This window comes from Heliangelus exortis, chromosome 1 (genome assembly GCF_036169615.1).
Source record: "Heliangelus exortis chromosome 1, bHelExo1.hap1, whole genome shotgun sequence".
NCBI classification, from domain to species: Eukaryota; Metazoa; Chordata; class Aves; order Apodiformes; family Trochilidae; genus Heliangelus; species Heliangelus exortis.
Window position 1 is genome coordinate 23,470,261 of NC_092422.1, and position 16,401 is coordinate 23,486,661.

Below are 16,401 nucleotides of genomic sequence, written 5' to 3' on the forward strand. Positions count from 1 at the left end.
ACTCTTAGAAGTGAAAAGGGGAGGTTTTTTTTCCTTTCAACAATATAACTTTAATTAGAAGCCTTTAGTACCTTTAATGCCATCAGTTTAAAACTAGGTCTAAGACTAGGAGTGTGCAAGAAGACTTTAAGATTTGTCTTTTAAACATGGGACAGTTGTCTGCCCATTTTTGCATTCATTTTACATAAGGGTCAAGGGGATTTAGCAGTCACAATTAAATTGTGACTCAGTGTAGAGGAAGAAATGATGGACTGTTACTTCAAGCTAACACAACATCTGTGAGCAAACTTTGTATCACAGTACAAAACCAAAATAGGCAATTTTAGATAGAAAAAGATAATTGTCACTCAAGATAGCAAGATATTTCTGTCTCATAGCATGCAAGCCAGGCCATTAGTGCTGCATCTTCCCACTGTCTGAGCTCAGTCACTGCCCAACCTTCATGCAAGATACTCTGAACAGCTGGAAGTGAGGAAGCATCTCCCACTAAACTCCTGAAGTTTCCTTCTCACTGCTTGTAGAAAAGTCAAACGCCTATTCTGCAAGACAGCAGTGAGGACCTTTATGCAGACTTAAGCACATAGTGAAAAATTTTAGAGAAAGTGCAAAAAAACCCCAAGTTTACTAAAAATAATGTTGTGCTGCTTCTGAATATTTGTAAGTGGCTGGAAGGTATGCTGTTACATCCACCCCCCTTGGTGCTTTGCCCTTTAGAACCCATCCAGGTCTCGTGACAGCAGTTAGTAAAATTGGACAAGAACTCATGCATGCATTAAAAAAAGTAGTTAAGTGGACTGTAAAAAATTAAAAGCTCTGCTCTACATTAACATATTTCTAATTTTCTCTGGAAATTGCTACCGTCGCATTGCTTCTCAAAGTGAAGGCAATATAGAAAACAGTGTCTAAGCTAACACCTAGGAAAATCCAGCAGAGGTGAAGCTCATACTTATGAAAACTGCTTTTATTTTATTATTTTATTATTTTATTTATTATCTTCTTTTTGTCCATGTACCTCCAGGGTTCTGCAGATAGATTGAAAATGCCTGGTTTAAAGCAGTGGTTCCCTAGTTACAGTCTGCAAGGTCATAATCTGCAGAACCATTTTCAGTGTATCATGTGTTCAATTAGGAGTTTGATGATAAGGATGCATTGAGAAGCATTTTGGGTGTTTTATAGTGATCCAAAGAGTGCTTGAAATCGTAGCTTAAAATACATCTTTGTCCAAATTTCCCCCAGCATACTTATAAAATTGATGTGGGATATGTTTGTGTTGATAAGGTCAAGAAGCTGCAAGTGGAGCTGGTAATTTCTTTAGGAACAGAATTTGAATACAAAGAGATTATATATGTGCATGTTTTGATCTGAATATAGATTAACACTGGCTTATATCATTCTACAGAACTTTAATATTGCTTTTGGATGTAAAAAGGCAACGTAAGGCAAAGAGGGCCATGGTTGTTAATGGCTTGTATTAGCTGGAAGCTATAAAATCATCCTAGTACTCTGTTAGTGCTGGAATAATAATTTACCAAGACAATTACCACGCGGTGGAATTTTTTTGCTGCTCTAATTCAGTGTTATTAATAATGAATAAAATTGCAATTTTCTCAGGTTGCTAGGGGCAGTAGGGAATTATTTCAATGAATATTTCAGCACATTAGTTTAATCATAGTTCCACAAAATTCAAGTGGGCAATATTTTATACTTCTAAGTTCAGTCTGCTAAGGGACCATAGTCATTAAATTGCAAACTGTTTGCACTGAGGTCCATTCTATGATTTACAAGCCTTGTTAAAAACACTGTAAAAGAAAGCAAGCTGTGCCATTAATACTTGTAATTTGATGCTGGATTTGCTAATGGGCTCAGTGTGATTAATGTTTCTAGCAGCAGGAAGAACGTTTTGAGACAGGCAGTGCTGAGGTTTAAAATATATAAATGCGTGTAAAGAAACATTAGAATATTGGTTTATAGAATATAAATATAATTAACATACGTTTTCGTAGTACATGTTTTTACAAGCCGGCTTTCCTGAGATAGAAAAGCAGTAGTGAAATTATGCTATAATGTATGTAAATACATCTCAAGCTGTGGTAGGTGCTGATGTGTGTGTTCTTTATTTCCTAGCCAACTGCATGACTTCTGGCGCTTGGATTACTGGGAGGATGATTTGCGCCGTCGGAGGCGATTTGTTCGCAATGCTTTTGGGTCTACTCATGCTGATGCTCTCCTTAAAGCTGCTGTGGAATATGGTCAGTACTAACCCCTGCTTTCAAAATATATCCTATGGTGTTTGCTTTTTGTGTCTGCGAATCCCTGAGGATAGTGTCCCTTCTTTCATGAGGGCAGTGAGTGCCGAAAATTCCTAGCACGACGTATTCTTAGAAGGAATTCTTTCAATTTTTACACTATAATGCACCAGAAGACTTGAGCTCGTGGACTGTTAAATTATCTGATCCCCAAGGGATTTGCATTATAACTCTTTAGCATTCCCAGACACTAATTTTGAGACACTGGTGAAAAGTAACTGAACTCACTTCTCTGGAGGGACAAAACTAAACTCTTAGGCTGTCATACCAATATGCCATAATGGTTCCACTGGAGACTTTTCATGAATGAGGAATCAAAAAAGATCCTGTTTTATCCTTATATGTGCAATCTCGGTCAAATTTTCTGCATATCATGAAGCACATAAGAACTTTTCAGTAATTTTAAAGGATACTTGTGATTTGAGTGGTGAAATTACTAACTATGAGCTTCAGTCTAGAAACTTTAAGGACTCGATGATGTTTCATTTTCATGGGAATAGCTGGAGTATAAAAAAGGAAGGGCGAATGTGATTACAACTTCCTTTATATCATCTAAAAGTTTCATATGTTTAGTGACAGCTAATGTTTCTAGAAGTTCTGAATTCAATAGATATAAAGCAGTGTGACCTACACAGTTCATCAACCTTGCTGGGTGTTGAGGCAGATAGCTGGGATTCAAACAAGGTTAGACATAAATTAATATCCCTGTGTGTAGTTATACAACCTAGTGTACTTTAATACTTACTGAAATGTGCAGCCTATTGTGTGCAGGACTTAAGGTCATAAACTGTTCATAAGTTGGTTTAAGGAAGACATTTCCCCTGGTAGTATATAGGACTGCATGTTTGACGGGGGTTATTTCCTCCACAGTCTTGCAAAGCATCAAAATGAGGGGCAGATGCAAAACTCTGCTTATTGATATGTTGCTTTTGTAAGGCAAATAATCATCAAAACCCTAGGCTTTATCTGTTATGCAGGCATATGAACCCCCTAAAATATTCTTATTGATTAATACGTTTAATTTTGGTTCATAAACTAGCCTTAAAACAGGAAGAAATATTACTTACAAACTAAAAATTTTAAGCCTCATTATTATCCTGGTTTTAAAATAATAGGAGCTTTCCTTTTACTTAGACTTTTTTTCATGCCATTATAGCAGGCATGATATATTTTTGGGATAAGATTGTACTCAGAGGATGCTGGAAATGGTTTTGTTTTCTTTTTTGGGGGGTTTTGGGTTTTTTTATGTGAAGTCTAATACAATATAATATAATACTTAAACAGTTTCAGCATGTTGCAAAGATTGCCTCTATTTCTATAATTTCTGTGTTCAAGTGTTTTAGTGCACATGACAGCTGCCTGGTAGCAGAGCAAGCCTGCAAGGCAAAGCAACAATCAAAATAAACAGTAAAACTGAAGTAGTTGCAGTTTCATGCTGGGTAGTTTCTGTATAATTTCTATATAATTTCATGCTACCACCTGTTAGTGAATTCAATACACAGCTAAACTAGAACTCAGGTGTGTATGCATCCAACTCAGTGGTTGCATAAAAATTCCAGTAGACTGAAGTCTTGTTTGTAGAATTAAAATAAGTAAGTTTAACTTTTCATGTAGATATTAAAAATTAGTGTATGGAATTTTAGAACAGCATACATTAAAGTATGTAATGTAATTAATGGAATCTATCTAGATGTACTTACTTTCCAGAGGCTTAAACCTTTGGATTATTATACTGAAACTTTTAGCTGACCTTTCTCTGTAAGAAAACATCCTTAACACTGATGTTATTTCTATGCCTCTTGGTGTTGGTAATGAGTTGAATAATTTATGAGGTTGTCATGTGAAAAGGATCTGGTGCAGTTTGATGTACTTTTAGCCTCTGGTATTGGAATGTGATTAATAAAGAGCTGGAGGCAGATTTTTTTTTTTCCATAGGGCTTAACTTTCATTGTATTATATTTTATTAGCTTTGTTTTGGTAATTTTGTTTGGAACAGTTTGATAGTAAAATGCCCCTAGCTTCCCAAACTAAGCATGATACCACACTACAGATAGAATTTAAGGCATTTAAAAAAAAAAGAACCAAAACAAATATGCTGCATAGTTTTCTAGTAAAGTATTTTTTACTGATCTCAGATACTTTGTCTGTGAAATATAAACTATTCATCAAAGCAAAATTTGTTGTGCTTTTGTTGTATTAATAGCATTTTTTCATTTTGACTGATACGTCTAGCACAAGGAAGGCTATTTTGAGCATCAGTAAAAGAGTGGAAACATCTCACAAGTTTTTGTTATCTACATTGACTGTCAGTTATCATTTAGGATTCTCTGCATAAATATTGTGGTGAAGGAATGTTTAGTCAAAGCCTAAGTCAGCAAGCTCCTCAGTGTCTACGATCAAAGGCATCAACTTAAATAGGTCTGATCAGGCATTGCAGAAGAGGGCAGGCAGTTTCAGCTGAGCAAAAATCACAGAGCAAAGATGACAAAATTAATCAGTCATTTCTTTGGCAGTAAATAATAAGATATGCCGAGGACTACAGATGAGAGAATTTCCAGATTCCTTGGAGATGTTCCTGCTTAACACCTGATTTATCTAAGCTTGTGCAGCCATCAAGATATGACCTTGATAAATAAAAAAGTGCTCTACAGCTACTCTAGTATGAAATCAAAGTGGATGTTGTATGGATGGATGCTGTAATTATATAATACTTGCAGTCATCAAGGAACAGAAGAGTCTTGGCAGCAAATACTGTCTTGATCTGTGTGTTTATTTTAGAAAAGTAACAACAAATGTTAAATTCTTCCTTCAAGAGAAAAAAAAAAAAAAAAAAAAGTATTAGTTTTAGCTGATAAGTGACTTCTTCCTGTAGGAAATATGTATATATTATCTGCTACTGAAATGTAGTATTTTCTCAAAAAAATTCTGCTACAAGGCATGTAGGTGAAGCTTCTCTTTAACTACAGTCTGTTGGTCACTGTATGGATGTTCAGATGCCTGATTTTGATAAAATATAATATACATACACATATATGTGTATGTGTGCATATATGTACATATACATATATGTCAGAAGTACCTGGCAAGTTAAAAAAAATTGCATTGAGAAATTGTAACATGTTTCTATGACTAAGTACAACTATGTAAAAAATTATAACTGCTTCCTATGTCTATATATCTAGTCCTCCTTTGAAACTGTAGTTATGTTGGAGTCATAGCAGCATTTACAGAAGATGGACTGGAGAATTTTTCCCTTTGGGTTAGTCTTCTTCATTTAACATTTTTGTCACTAGGCACTAGTGTGAACTGGATTTAAAATTCAAGCAAATTATTCCAGTATTGCATTTGCTATGTGCTTTTGTTTCTGTTGCATTCTCACTGGAATATAAATAGAGATTTTTTTTCTCCCTTTCTTAAAGCTGAAGGAGTACTACTTACTGTAGTATGAAAGTGCAAACTGTAATGGGGTCTAGAACTACCCTGGAACTCTAAGTGGAGTTTGAATTTCAGGGTGCTGATGGATTTTTAACAATTCTTCTTTTAAGATTAGATGGAGTTTCGATGTAATTGATTAAATTGTAGACTTAAAAGAAAGGAAGAAAAAGAAAAAGACTGTGTAAACTCTACTTCTCCAAATTTTACTACAAATAAATGCATTAAATATGCAGATATGACCCAATTAACAGTGATTCTGTACATGTGGTGAAAGAACTGTCTCTTCCAGTTAATCACCTTAACAGTTTACAGTCACTGGAGATTAGAATGGATGAGACACTACTGTACCACCCTGCCAGTGAGACAGGCTACTGCTCCACAAAGGTCATCTTAAGACCAAAATGGTTAATTTATCAAGCTTTGATCCTTCAGTCTTTAAAGATTGTGGTCCACAAATTTGCACATAGAGGGGGTCCAAGAAAGGCCATTTTTAGTCTGCACTGGGAGGCAGCAGACATGAATAACTCAGAGCCCATGTTTTAAGCAGATAAGTGGTCAAATATTTCGAGTATCTAGAGTCAGCAGTGTCTGACCTGTTTAGCTGATTATCTGACAGGCTCTAAATGCTTAGAATGAAAAAGAAAGAAAAAAACAACAAAAAACCCAAAAACAACTGAAAAAAAGCCTCCATAATGTGATATGTAATATATTGAGGTTTTCAAACAAAGCTACAGATTTGGTTTATATGTGCAATACATCAATTGCTTTTGAATTTGCTTATTTTAATTTACTCATTCTGTTGTGTATTTGGGCATCTAATTAGCAAACTTATTTAAAAGTGGTTGTGGATGAAGCAGTCTCTATGTAGCACCTTCAGGGACTTCTTGTGAGTGCTCAAAGCTTCAGCAAACACCGTGTGTGCTCCTCATCAGAAGTACAGTTTCATTACACAGATTTTTAAAAGCATTAGGTTTTGAAAACTGAAATGTTCAAATCTGATACCTGCTTCCATGAAGCAGCTGGATTTTGATAGACTTATATAGGATTGAGGGCAGGATTCCTCCTGAAGGACTTCCATTCCCAGAACATTTAGCTTCAGCTGATCCTTAAAAGGAAGGCTGGGTGGGTTCCCTGCTATAAAACTGGGAGTCTGAATCCACTCAAACCAGAGGCTGTCTTCAGAACAAGGATTCTGAGTTTCCCGTGGACTCCAAAGGAATATTCCCTTATTTGAGGGTGCAGAATGATAAGGAAGAATGTACCAAAATTAACTTTCCATAACTGTAGTTCTAGAGCAAACCCTCAGTGCTGAGAAGTCCAGAGCAGTTGATTCCCACAGCTCCTGACTTTTATTTCCTAAACTGCTGTGCTCCCTGCCTTCTGCAGTCAGTGTTAGAACAAGAAGGGGAGGAGACTCCAGAGAAACTGGTCAGGAGAGGGCTTCATTTGGCATGTGCCAAATGTTGTTCCAGAAAGATAAATCAGTGTTGTATGAAATAACTTACCTTGACTTTTTCAGGTAATAAGACATTTGAAGGAATCAAAATGCTTCATGATCTGAAGATGCTCAATTTCATCATCACTGTTCAGAAACTTTGCTTTAAAATCAATTGCCTTATTCCAGGAAGACTGAATTCCCACCTAAAATCTAGTTGTCATTAGTCTAGTTGTCACCTAAAATGTCTAGTTGTCAAACTACCATAATTTTTATACAATAAATCCAAAACTCTCCAAGTCACAATTATATATATCTAAAAGCATTAATTTACTTTTTCTCAGCTTTGTAAAGTCCTCTAACTTCCTTATTTTCACCTTATGTCTGAATTTATTGAAAATGTCTATTGTATTTTCAGAACAGTTTCAACAACACAAATTTCAGAACTACCTTTAAGGAGTCAGTGTTTTTTTAGTAGCTAGTGCAAAACTGAAAGCAATTTGAAAACAACCACTTATCAAAAGTTTGTTGGTCCTCCCACTAGATGCATAAAAGCCAGCTACTTTTCTAGGTGTATCATCAAGAGCATTCTATATGTACCAAATTATGCTTTCAGATTTGTCTATGAAATACTGCTTTCTATACTATATCTGTTTGAACAGCTTTACTGTTAGGGCTGAGTTTGTAAATCTTTTTGTAGGCTTCTTTTACGTTTACTTTTGCTTCTAAACTGATCCAAGTATTCTTTAGATATTTGTTTAGCCCAGGGGGGAGAAGGCTCAAGTTGTGTGCAGTTTTGTATCTCTCTTGTTGGGAGCTTTAACTGACCCTGCTTCAGGCAGAGTTTGGACTATAGAATCTCCAGAGATGCCTTCCAGCCTCAAAGATTCTGTAATTCTTAAAAAGGAGCCAGACCTTAAAGCAAACAGTTGCCAGAACTTTATCTTCAGTAAGATTTTTAAAACCCTAGATTACTTATAATGTTCAAGACTCATATTCTCATGTAAGTTCTTATGGACTTGAAATCAAAACAGAGAAGAAACATTTTATTGATACTAGAAATGCAATCCTCCCCAGGTTACTTTAATCTTCACACAACTTTTTGAGGAAATGCAGATTCACATATCAGAAGTACAGAATGGTTGTGGTTGGAAAGGACCTACTCAAGCAAGGTGACCTAGAGCAGATGGCTCAGGACTATCTCCAGCCACAGCCTTCCTGGGCAACCTGTGCCAATGTCGGCCAGCATCAGAGCCAAAGAGTGTTTCCCAATGTTCAGAGGGAATCTCCTCTGCTTCAGTTTTTGCCCACTGCTTCTTGACCTGTTACCAGAAGGAGCCTGGCTCCATCCTATTTGCACTTTCCCTTCAGGTACATGTAGTACTGGCTTATGTTCAACTTGGTGTCCCTCAGGTCCTATATTTGAAGAGCTGCTTTCCAGCTGGGTGGCCCCCAGCATCTACTGTTTGATCCTCCCCAGGTGCAGGATTTTGCAGTTCCCCTTGTTGAACTTCATGAAGTTCCTGTCAGTCCATTTCTCCAATCTGCTGAGGTCCCTCTGGGTGGCAGCATGACCCTCTGCCATATGAGCCACTCCTCCAAGTTTCATGTCATGTGCAAATTTGCTGAGGGTGTGCTCTGCCCCATCACCCAGATTGTTAATGATGTTGAACAGGAATAAAACAGTCACAAAGCAATTCTACTATCAATTTGTTCATGGACAGTATGATATTTATTATTTCCTAAATTGAGTTTGTCGTGCCTACCTGAGCCACAAAAATTGTTTTCATAGGTTTTTTTGTTTGTTTGTTTGATTTTGTACTTAGTTAATGTACTATCCTGAAAGTTAGTAATACACTGAATATCATAAAATACGTTGCTTTAAGGAAATGCAAGTGATGATCCTTATCTAAGATAACTTCCCAAAATATTTAAATAACATCTAAGTATGAATATAGAAGAGAAACTAATAAAACAAAGCCCTTGACTAAAAAGGAACCCTGTTCACTCATTCCACTTGTGCACACTTAATTTTAGTCTATAAGTAAAAACAAGCTGGCAATTAAGTGTGAGCAGTTTTAAGAAATAGCATCCACTTTATGTAGAAAAAATCCCACAGGGATGTTACTTGATGCTCAGAGCTGAACATTTTAAGAATGTGTACACAATCATTAAATTAATCCATAAAAATACTTCCATGTGTCATCAAGAAAGTCCTTTTTCTTCTTTAGTCTAAATAGGATCATGCTGCCATGTGAGACAAGAGTTTAAACCATTCTGTTTCACTTGGAGCACCCAAAATAATGATGCTATTTCACAACATCCTTTCAGGATCTGAACTTCCAGATCTGATTGTGGAATCACCAACATACTACAAATGAGTTTACATCCAAATTGTGTGCCTGAAGGAGTCACAAGAATCCGTGTATTTTTTAAGCATAGTAATTTATGATTTGCATCTACAGCCTTATAATTATAGCCCAACAGTGCCATCCACTGCTTCCTCAAATAAAATTCCAAATATTTCATCCTTATAGAGCTCATGGTAGCTGACAGATACAGATGAAAATGAAATTTGTTTTAAGAAAGTCAAGGAATAAGAGCTTACATTAATATTACTAGAAGGGTCTGCAAAGCAAAATCCTAGTTGTGTGAATAATGAAATCTGAAATACTAGACTTTTAACCTTGTCTTCTTTCTTAGCCTTCACCCTAGATAATAAATATGCTCTTATTAAATATATCTACAGTTATGATTATCCTCATCCTTATAACCCACTGTAATGTAACTAAAGACATGTTCAAGGTGCCAAACTATAATGGAATTTGCTTGGGTAGAGAACTGAATTGTGCTGAATTGTATTGAATACTCAAGGTACTGAATACAGCTTCTGGTGCCTAAGAAATGTCTATAAGTTGCAGTAGCATCCCAACATTCCTTTGCAGTCTCTAAATGTCTTCTACTTCTTACCTACTATTTCTAACACAGGAATTTTTATAGTGGTTTTGTAAGTTTTAAGTACAGATCCATTGAATAGTCCTTCAGTATCAGAATACATTGACCTTAATTCAAGCTCTTCACTGATCCAAATAGGACAAGATAGTGTATTTTTTTTCCACAAAACCCCTGTGTTTGGTTCCAAATACCTTTCCTCTGAGATTTTGAGGTTATCTGGCATGACCTGGGTTTTAGCTGCTGTTATAGGTCTGAGCTAATAGATTTTACTGCAGAACTTTCTGGCTTTTTACCAGCAGTTGACATAACTACTTCTGTTTCTCACTTCTTCATCTGAAAGTGTATGACTCTGGAAAATTCTTGAAGTAATCAAATTGCCCTACAAAACCTTTCCTAAGACCTAAAAATTGCAACCATTTATTTTAGAATTCTGCTTGCATTTTTCTCCTTTCCACCATTATATTTTAACGTGAAAAGAATACACAGTATCTGTCTCTTCCACCAAATGAGAGTCATTTACTTAGCAAAACTAGTAAATTACTGTGAAGTGAAATATTTCCAAACCTTTTTGAAGGCTGTATTTGTTCTATGAATTCAGTTCTGCTGCTAATTGACAAAGAAATAGAAGTTATTGACCCACGTATATTCATCACATCTCAAAGAAACATTTTGGAAGGACATTCTATCTATCTGTGAGTCTAATAACAGTCCTTCAGGACAGCTCTCACAGCTGGGTAAATGTAACTCTTGGGACTCAGGTTTTATCTTATGGTTTTCTTACCTCCTATTTTTCATGCTTTAAGGAATAAAAGCTCTTTAAATCTTCTTCGGTTATAATTAAAAGCACAAAATATTCCACGTTTACAGTTCTCCACTCTTCTCATTCTTGATGGCTTCTTGACTGCAGAACTCCGTTCTCCACTTTGTATACAAGTAGAAATATGTGTTGTGTTTTAAGGGGAAAAGGTGGTTAATAACAGCAATAACTGAATTAAAAAGCCAAAGATGAACCAAATGAGTCTAAAAAGCAAGGTGAAGTTCCACATCTGGCTGTATGGAGGCAGATGGCTTTTGAAGACCTGGACAGGACAGTTGACCTTGTGTATGTCTGAAATGGAGGACCAATACTTCAGTAGTGCTGCAACCACTGCAACCTAGAATTTGAAGTTCTTAGATCTAGATTTAGATAATAGATTTTAAAAGCCTTTACTCTCCCACTCTTTCTGACAGCCAGTAAGAGGCATGACAGGCTTTCAGGCAGTGGGCTTACGTACCCCTGGAGTACTTGCAGAGTAAAGGTAGGATAAACTGGCAGAAGCAGATTGCTGAAATCTCTTAGTATAGGTGATTCCTTGCCTTTCACAAAGCAAACAGAATTGCTATTGTATAGATTACAAAATAAAGGAATTCACTGTAAGGAACAATATATCTTTTCATATACCGAAGTATTTTTACTCATCCTTTTACATTGCATTGATATACTTCAATTATACCATGTTAAAATTATAGAGGATTTCTGTAAATATTAAGATTGGCACAAAAGAAAGCAGGAAGTGTACATGTGCACTGGCTGTTCCATATCTCTACAAGTATTGAGTTCTTCAGTGCCACTTATTTGATGAGTTACTCATTTTATAACATTAGGTTTGAAATGCACACAAAAAGTACTAGTGTAGTCAAACACTAGAATATTTTATGAGTTCCTGCATTGTGCAAGGTACAAGCAGGGGTGCAGAAAAACTTAATGAAATCACAGTATTAAAAGCCAAATATATTGAATAGAAGGTTCTCAAATATACCACTAACCAGCACAACGAGGAAGACATCTTGTTAAGGATTCTGTCAGCCAGCGTATTATGCATGTTTCCAGTTGTGGGGTTTTTTTCATACCGTGTATGCTACATCATGACATGACTTTTTTCTTATTCTTTGTATGGCTAAAGAATATATTTCCTAGTACTTTTGTGCAAAACTTTGAATGTTGTCTACAGCAGATGTGTTTTCCCAGCTGAAAGGACTACACATAAAGCTTGAAGACTGCTCTATTGGTGTCTCTTTTGCAATATAGCACAAGTCATTCAGTCCCATGCTTTCAAAAAAGCTGATCGTGTTGGCTAAATAGCATCTTGGGTCCAGTCTGAATGGTAAATAGTATTGTCAGTGCTTGCAAGTTTAACATAAATGTAGTAATTTTTCAAGTATCACAGCAGTTACATGGAAGGTTTGCTCTCTCTTGTGATCTTCGCAAAGCAAAACAAAGGATGCCATAGACCCCATGAGGCAGCTTAATGGAAAGTGAAAAAAAAATCAGTCTCCTTTTTTCTTTATTGCCAACTGCTGCTAAGTTTTCAGTGAGTTAGCTCTCTTTAATACACACATGGACTTTCTACCTAGGAAAGTGATGACCATTCATCAGTTTCAGAGGCAAAATAGTGAAAGTCTTGTAGAAGATCTCATCAAGCTGTTTCAGTATTAGACCCTCAGACTCTGCTTTATCTCAGTGATATTTTGTGTACTGCTACTATTTTACTTTTTGTCTCCTAGACTGTATAAAACAATCCTAGACTGTATAAAACAAGTATATTTTAGAACTGCAGTAATTTTTATTTAAAAAAAAATAAAGTAAACAAAAAACAACTAATAAATATTTGAGCCCAGTTAAGCAAATAGCAAAGCTTTGATTTTAGTTTGATAAATGGATGCACTTTAGGTTCAGGAACTAGAAGCTCATGTTTTTACAACTGCCTGGCCCAAGCAGAAGTGCTGTCTGTTGCTCCCAAAGAGTAATCCCTTAGTAGAGCTAAAAGTTAAACACAAATATCCCATCATTAGGGCCACTGCTGTCTCATAAATGCGTGTATCCTGTGGGTGCTGCCCTTTGTCTGCTGCTGCTGGAGGCATTGATCTATGCAGAAATAGAAACAGTTCCTCCCACCAGTTACTGTTGCTGCTGAAGTGAAAATGATGGATGCCAATTCTAAAGATGTGGTGATCTATGTGAGAATGAAATGGAATTTGCACAGACAAAAAACAACAGTGCATCACACTGAACCTGTTGGAATTGCACAAAGACAATGGAATTGAAAATTAATCTAGATGTTCTAATTATTATACTGACAAATATATATATATATATATATAAATAACAGGAAACTGGAAGAATCCTGTTGAGAAACAGTTACAGGAGACATTATGTCATATATAGGAGATTTTACCTGTATAAAGGCTTCATAAGCTGTTCCTTCTATATGTCACAAAGAACAGAATTGCATTAGAAAGGATTATCATTCCAGAAAGCAAAAATCATTTCAGACATGTTGGACAAATGGGTTTCTCAAAGCACAGATCATGAGCTGTTGGGGCTTTCCTCTCTATGTAAGTAGTCTCAATAGACATTGCAAGAATTACCTAACCACTGGAATGATGATAGCTACTATAAAATAATTTTAAACTTCACTCCTATACCTTCATTCTCTGCACTAGAGAATGAATTTTTTAGCTGTTCTCTTATGTCTCTGTAGAGTTCCTGTTTCCAAAGAAGTGATCTTGTTTGGATCTCGTAGCAACAGCTTAACTGGTGAGGGACAAAATTGCCTTCTGGTAGAAATAATCACCCATACTTGGGCCACAGAGAGGAAGAATTCAAAAGATAGAAGACAGACTACCATACCACATAGCTATTTTTATTTATTTATTTATTAAATACTGGGGTTTGGACCAGTCTCATGGTTTGAAGGCTCTAGTTTTTTAATGCTAAGTAAGGTTTAGAATACCCCAGTTTGGGAGGTGAGATCATATCTCTTACATGTCAGTGCATTACCACTGGCCTGCTGGCATACACCAAGTGCTTGTATTTCTAAAGAGAATTTCATTTCTTCCTCCTTCAAGGCTTTATAATTATTAGCCATTGGAATTTTTTGTGAGCAGAAAGCAAAATTGAGGCTGGAATACATGGGTGCAATTCCTCAGTGCAGGGAATGCCTCTTTACAAGTCCCACAGGGTTGGTCCTGTCTTCAAGGCTTTGCAAGCAGAGCCAGAACATGGTTTTTCCTGCAGAATGTGTGCTTGGATTAGGTGCTGCAAACTCGAAACTAATCTAAAACTTTCAGGACGAAATCCAGACCTGAATGTTGTGACATGTCTTACTTTTCACTTATCTTAAAAATGTTTTATCTGATTTGATTCAAAAGCACAGAAAGCCTTATTTGGCAGAATTATTTCATTATTATGTCAGACATATTTAAATTCAATCATTTTCTGCTTATTACTTTATTAATTCCATTTTTCTGTTGAAATAGTTTGATTATCCTCTTTAGTGCCCTGTCTTAAGAAACCTTTGCTTACATGCGAATACTTTGAATTAAGGAGAAATGAAATTCCTTTTTGCTGTCAAAACCAAATTGTGAAAATGCACTGCATGGCTTTGAAAATCAGTACACTCTATTAGCAGACCTGTCAATATAAAAAGTGCATTCCATTTCCACCTCTTGCTCTAATAACCTTTTCTATGTTACTCAGAGGCAGTTCACATAATCAGAGTATATTGTCAGCTTACTGGAGTTGGGGAAGCATGAAATGAAAATCGCGTTAATATTGATCCAATTCTCTTACTTGCAAGTGTCCTTGATGTCCTTTACACTGAGCAATAACTGTTGGTGTGATGTGGTTATTTTCCTCTCAGCTGTTACTGTACTTCTGCAAATGCAGTTAGGAAAATTTCATTGCTCTTAATTATTTTTCTTGCGTATCATCTTTGCCTGTTTAAGTAATCCACAGCCCATCAGAAAATGCAGTTTCTTTCTGCAATTTATCAAACCACAGTATACACTGAGAGGCTGCATTTCAAACTGACAGGGATTTGTAAAGGTCATCAGTCATGAAATATGAGTCCATTCACGTGTGTACAAGTTACGGTGACAAACTACATCTTAATCCAAATATAAACATTTGACTGGTTTAAGTTCCCTTTAGAAAGACTTCTTCTGGTTCCAGTTGGAATGGAAACTGTCCTTCAGGAGCATGAAATGCCTTGTAACATTTGTTGGCCTGGGTGTATCCAGCTCCATCACCTACTGGCTGTTTATGATTGATGTTGAATCAATCAACAGTGCAGGATCCTTTCTTATATGCTCAGGATGCCTGAAATCTCTGATAAGTAGATTGATAATATTGATGACTTATAAAAAAATGTTTCATAACCACTATGAACTTCAATTTTTCTATCTATAGACAACAAAAATAATCAGTGTCCAATGCGGTAACTTGATTTATATTTTGTGTAGGACCTTTTATATTAATATACAAAACTTTAACTAAAGTAGCTATTGTTTTAAGAGCTGAAAATCTCCTGGTATAGTTTGCATCAGCTTCATTTTTACAATGCAAAACATCTGAAAATTTTTAAGAGGAAAATGTCTACAAATGTAAAGTATTTCTTTACAAATGACACATGAAGAAGATTGTTTGGCTGGATACTAGGTATAAAAATTGGAAGAAAATGTATGGAATGTCTATGATTAAATTTTCAGGCATTTATGTATTTTAGAAACCAAAAATCTGATTTGCTTTTCCTTTTGGTGGAAGTAATTTCCACTACAAATGCATGCAATTTTTAATTTCTATGCAATTTTCGTAGGTTTTCTCCCTTGTTTCTTCAAAGGCCCCTTAATAACAAAAATCCGATTTAGATTCTTCTGGCTTTTATTAGACCTATTAAAACCATCCTTCCCTTAATAACAGTCACTTCTCTGATTCTCTGGGGGACCTAAATTATGTGCCAGTCAAAGCTGTCACATTGCAATTTAAAGAACAGCTCCAGCAGACACAGGTGGGCAGAGTTCATCACGGGGTGCCAGCACTGTCTGGATGCTCAAAGCCAGAAGGTCCCCTCTTGAGGAGCCCCAAGAATACCTGGTACATGTTTCCCACAGGATGAACACAATCCTATAGCCATGCAGAAGGATGTTAGCTGGGGGTGGAGTGGTCACCATGCTGATGATTTAATCTGAGTGGGTTTTGTAGAGGTCAGTTTACAGACTTCCAAGTTAAGATTAGCAGTGAAAGTAGAGGTTTATACTGTAAGAGCGTATAAAGAGGAAAACGATCTCATGAAACTTTTTATAAATATTTTCAAATATTAACAATGTTGAATGAACAGCAGAGGTAGATAATAGTGTTGCATTTTAATTCTGTGCACACGTGAGCTTGATTATTTCTTGAAAAGTTGCAGTTTGTACAACAAACCAAAATAAGCTTCCAAGAAAAAGCTT

General features: G+C 36.1%; 1 protein-coding gene across 8 annotated transcripts in view; it reads left to right on the forward strand.

The window, feature by feature from the left end:
- Positions 1 to 16,401, forward strand: part of NBEA (neurobeachin) — a 460,838-nt gene that overhangs the window by 272,681 nt on the left and 171,756 nt on the right. For all 8 annotated transcript variants that reach the window (XM_071737478.1, XM_071737489.1, XM_071737508.1 and 5 more), the window contains one exon: positions 2,125 to 2,249. In XM_071737478.1, the coding sequence (XP_071593579.1) occupies positions 2,125 to 2,249 (125 nt within the window). The remainder of the gene's footprint in view (positions 1 to 2,124; positions 2,250 to 16,401) is intronic.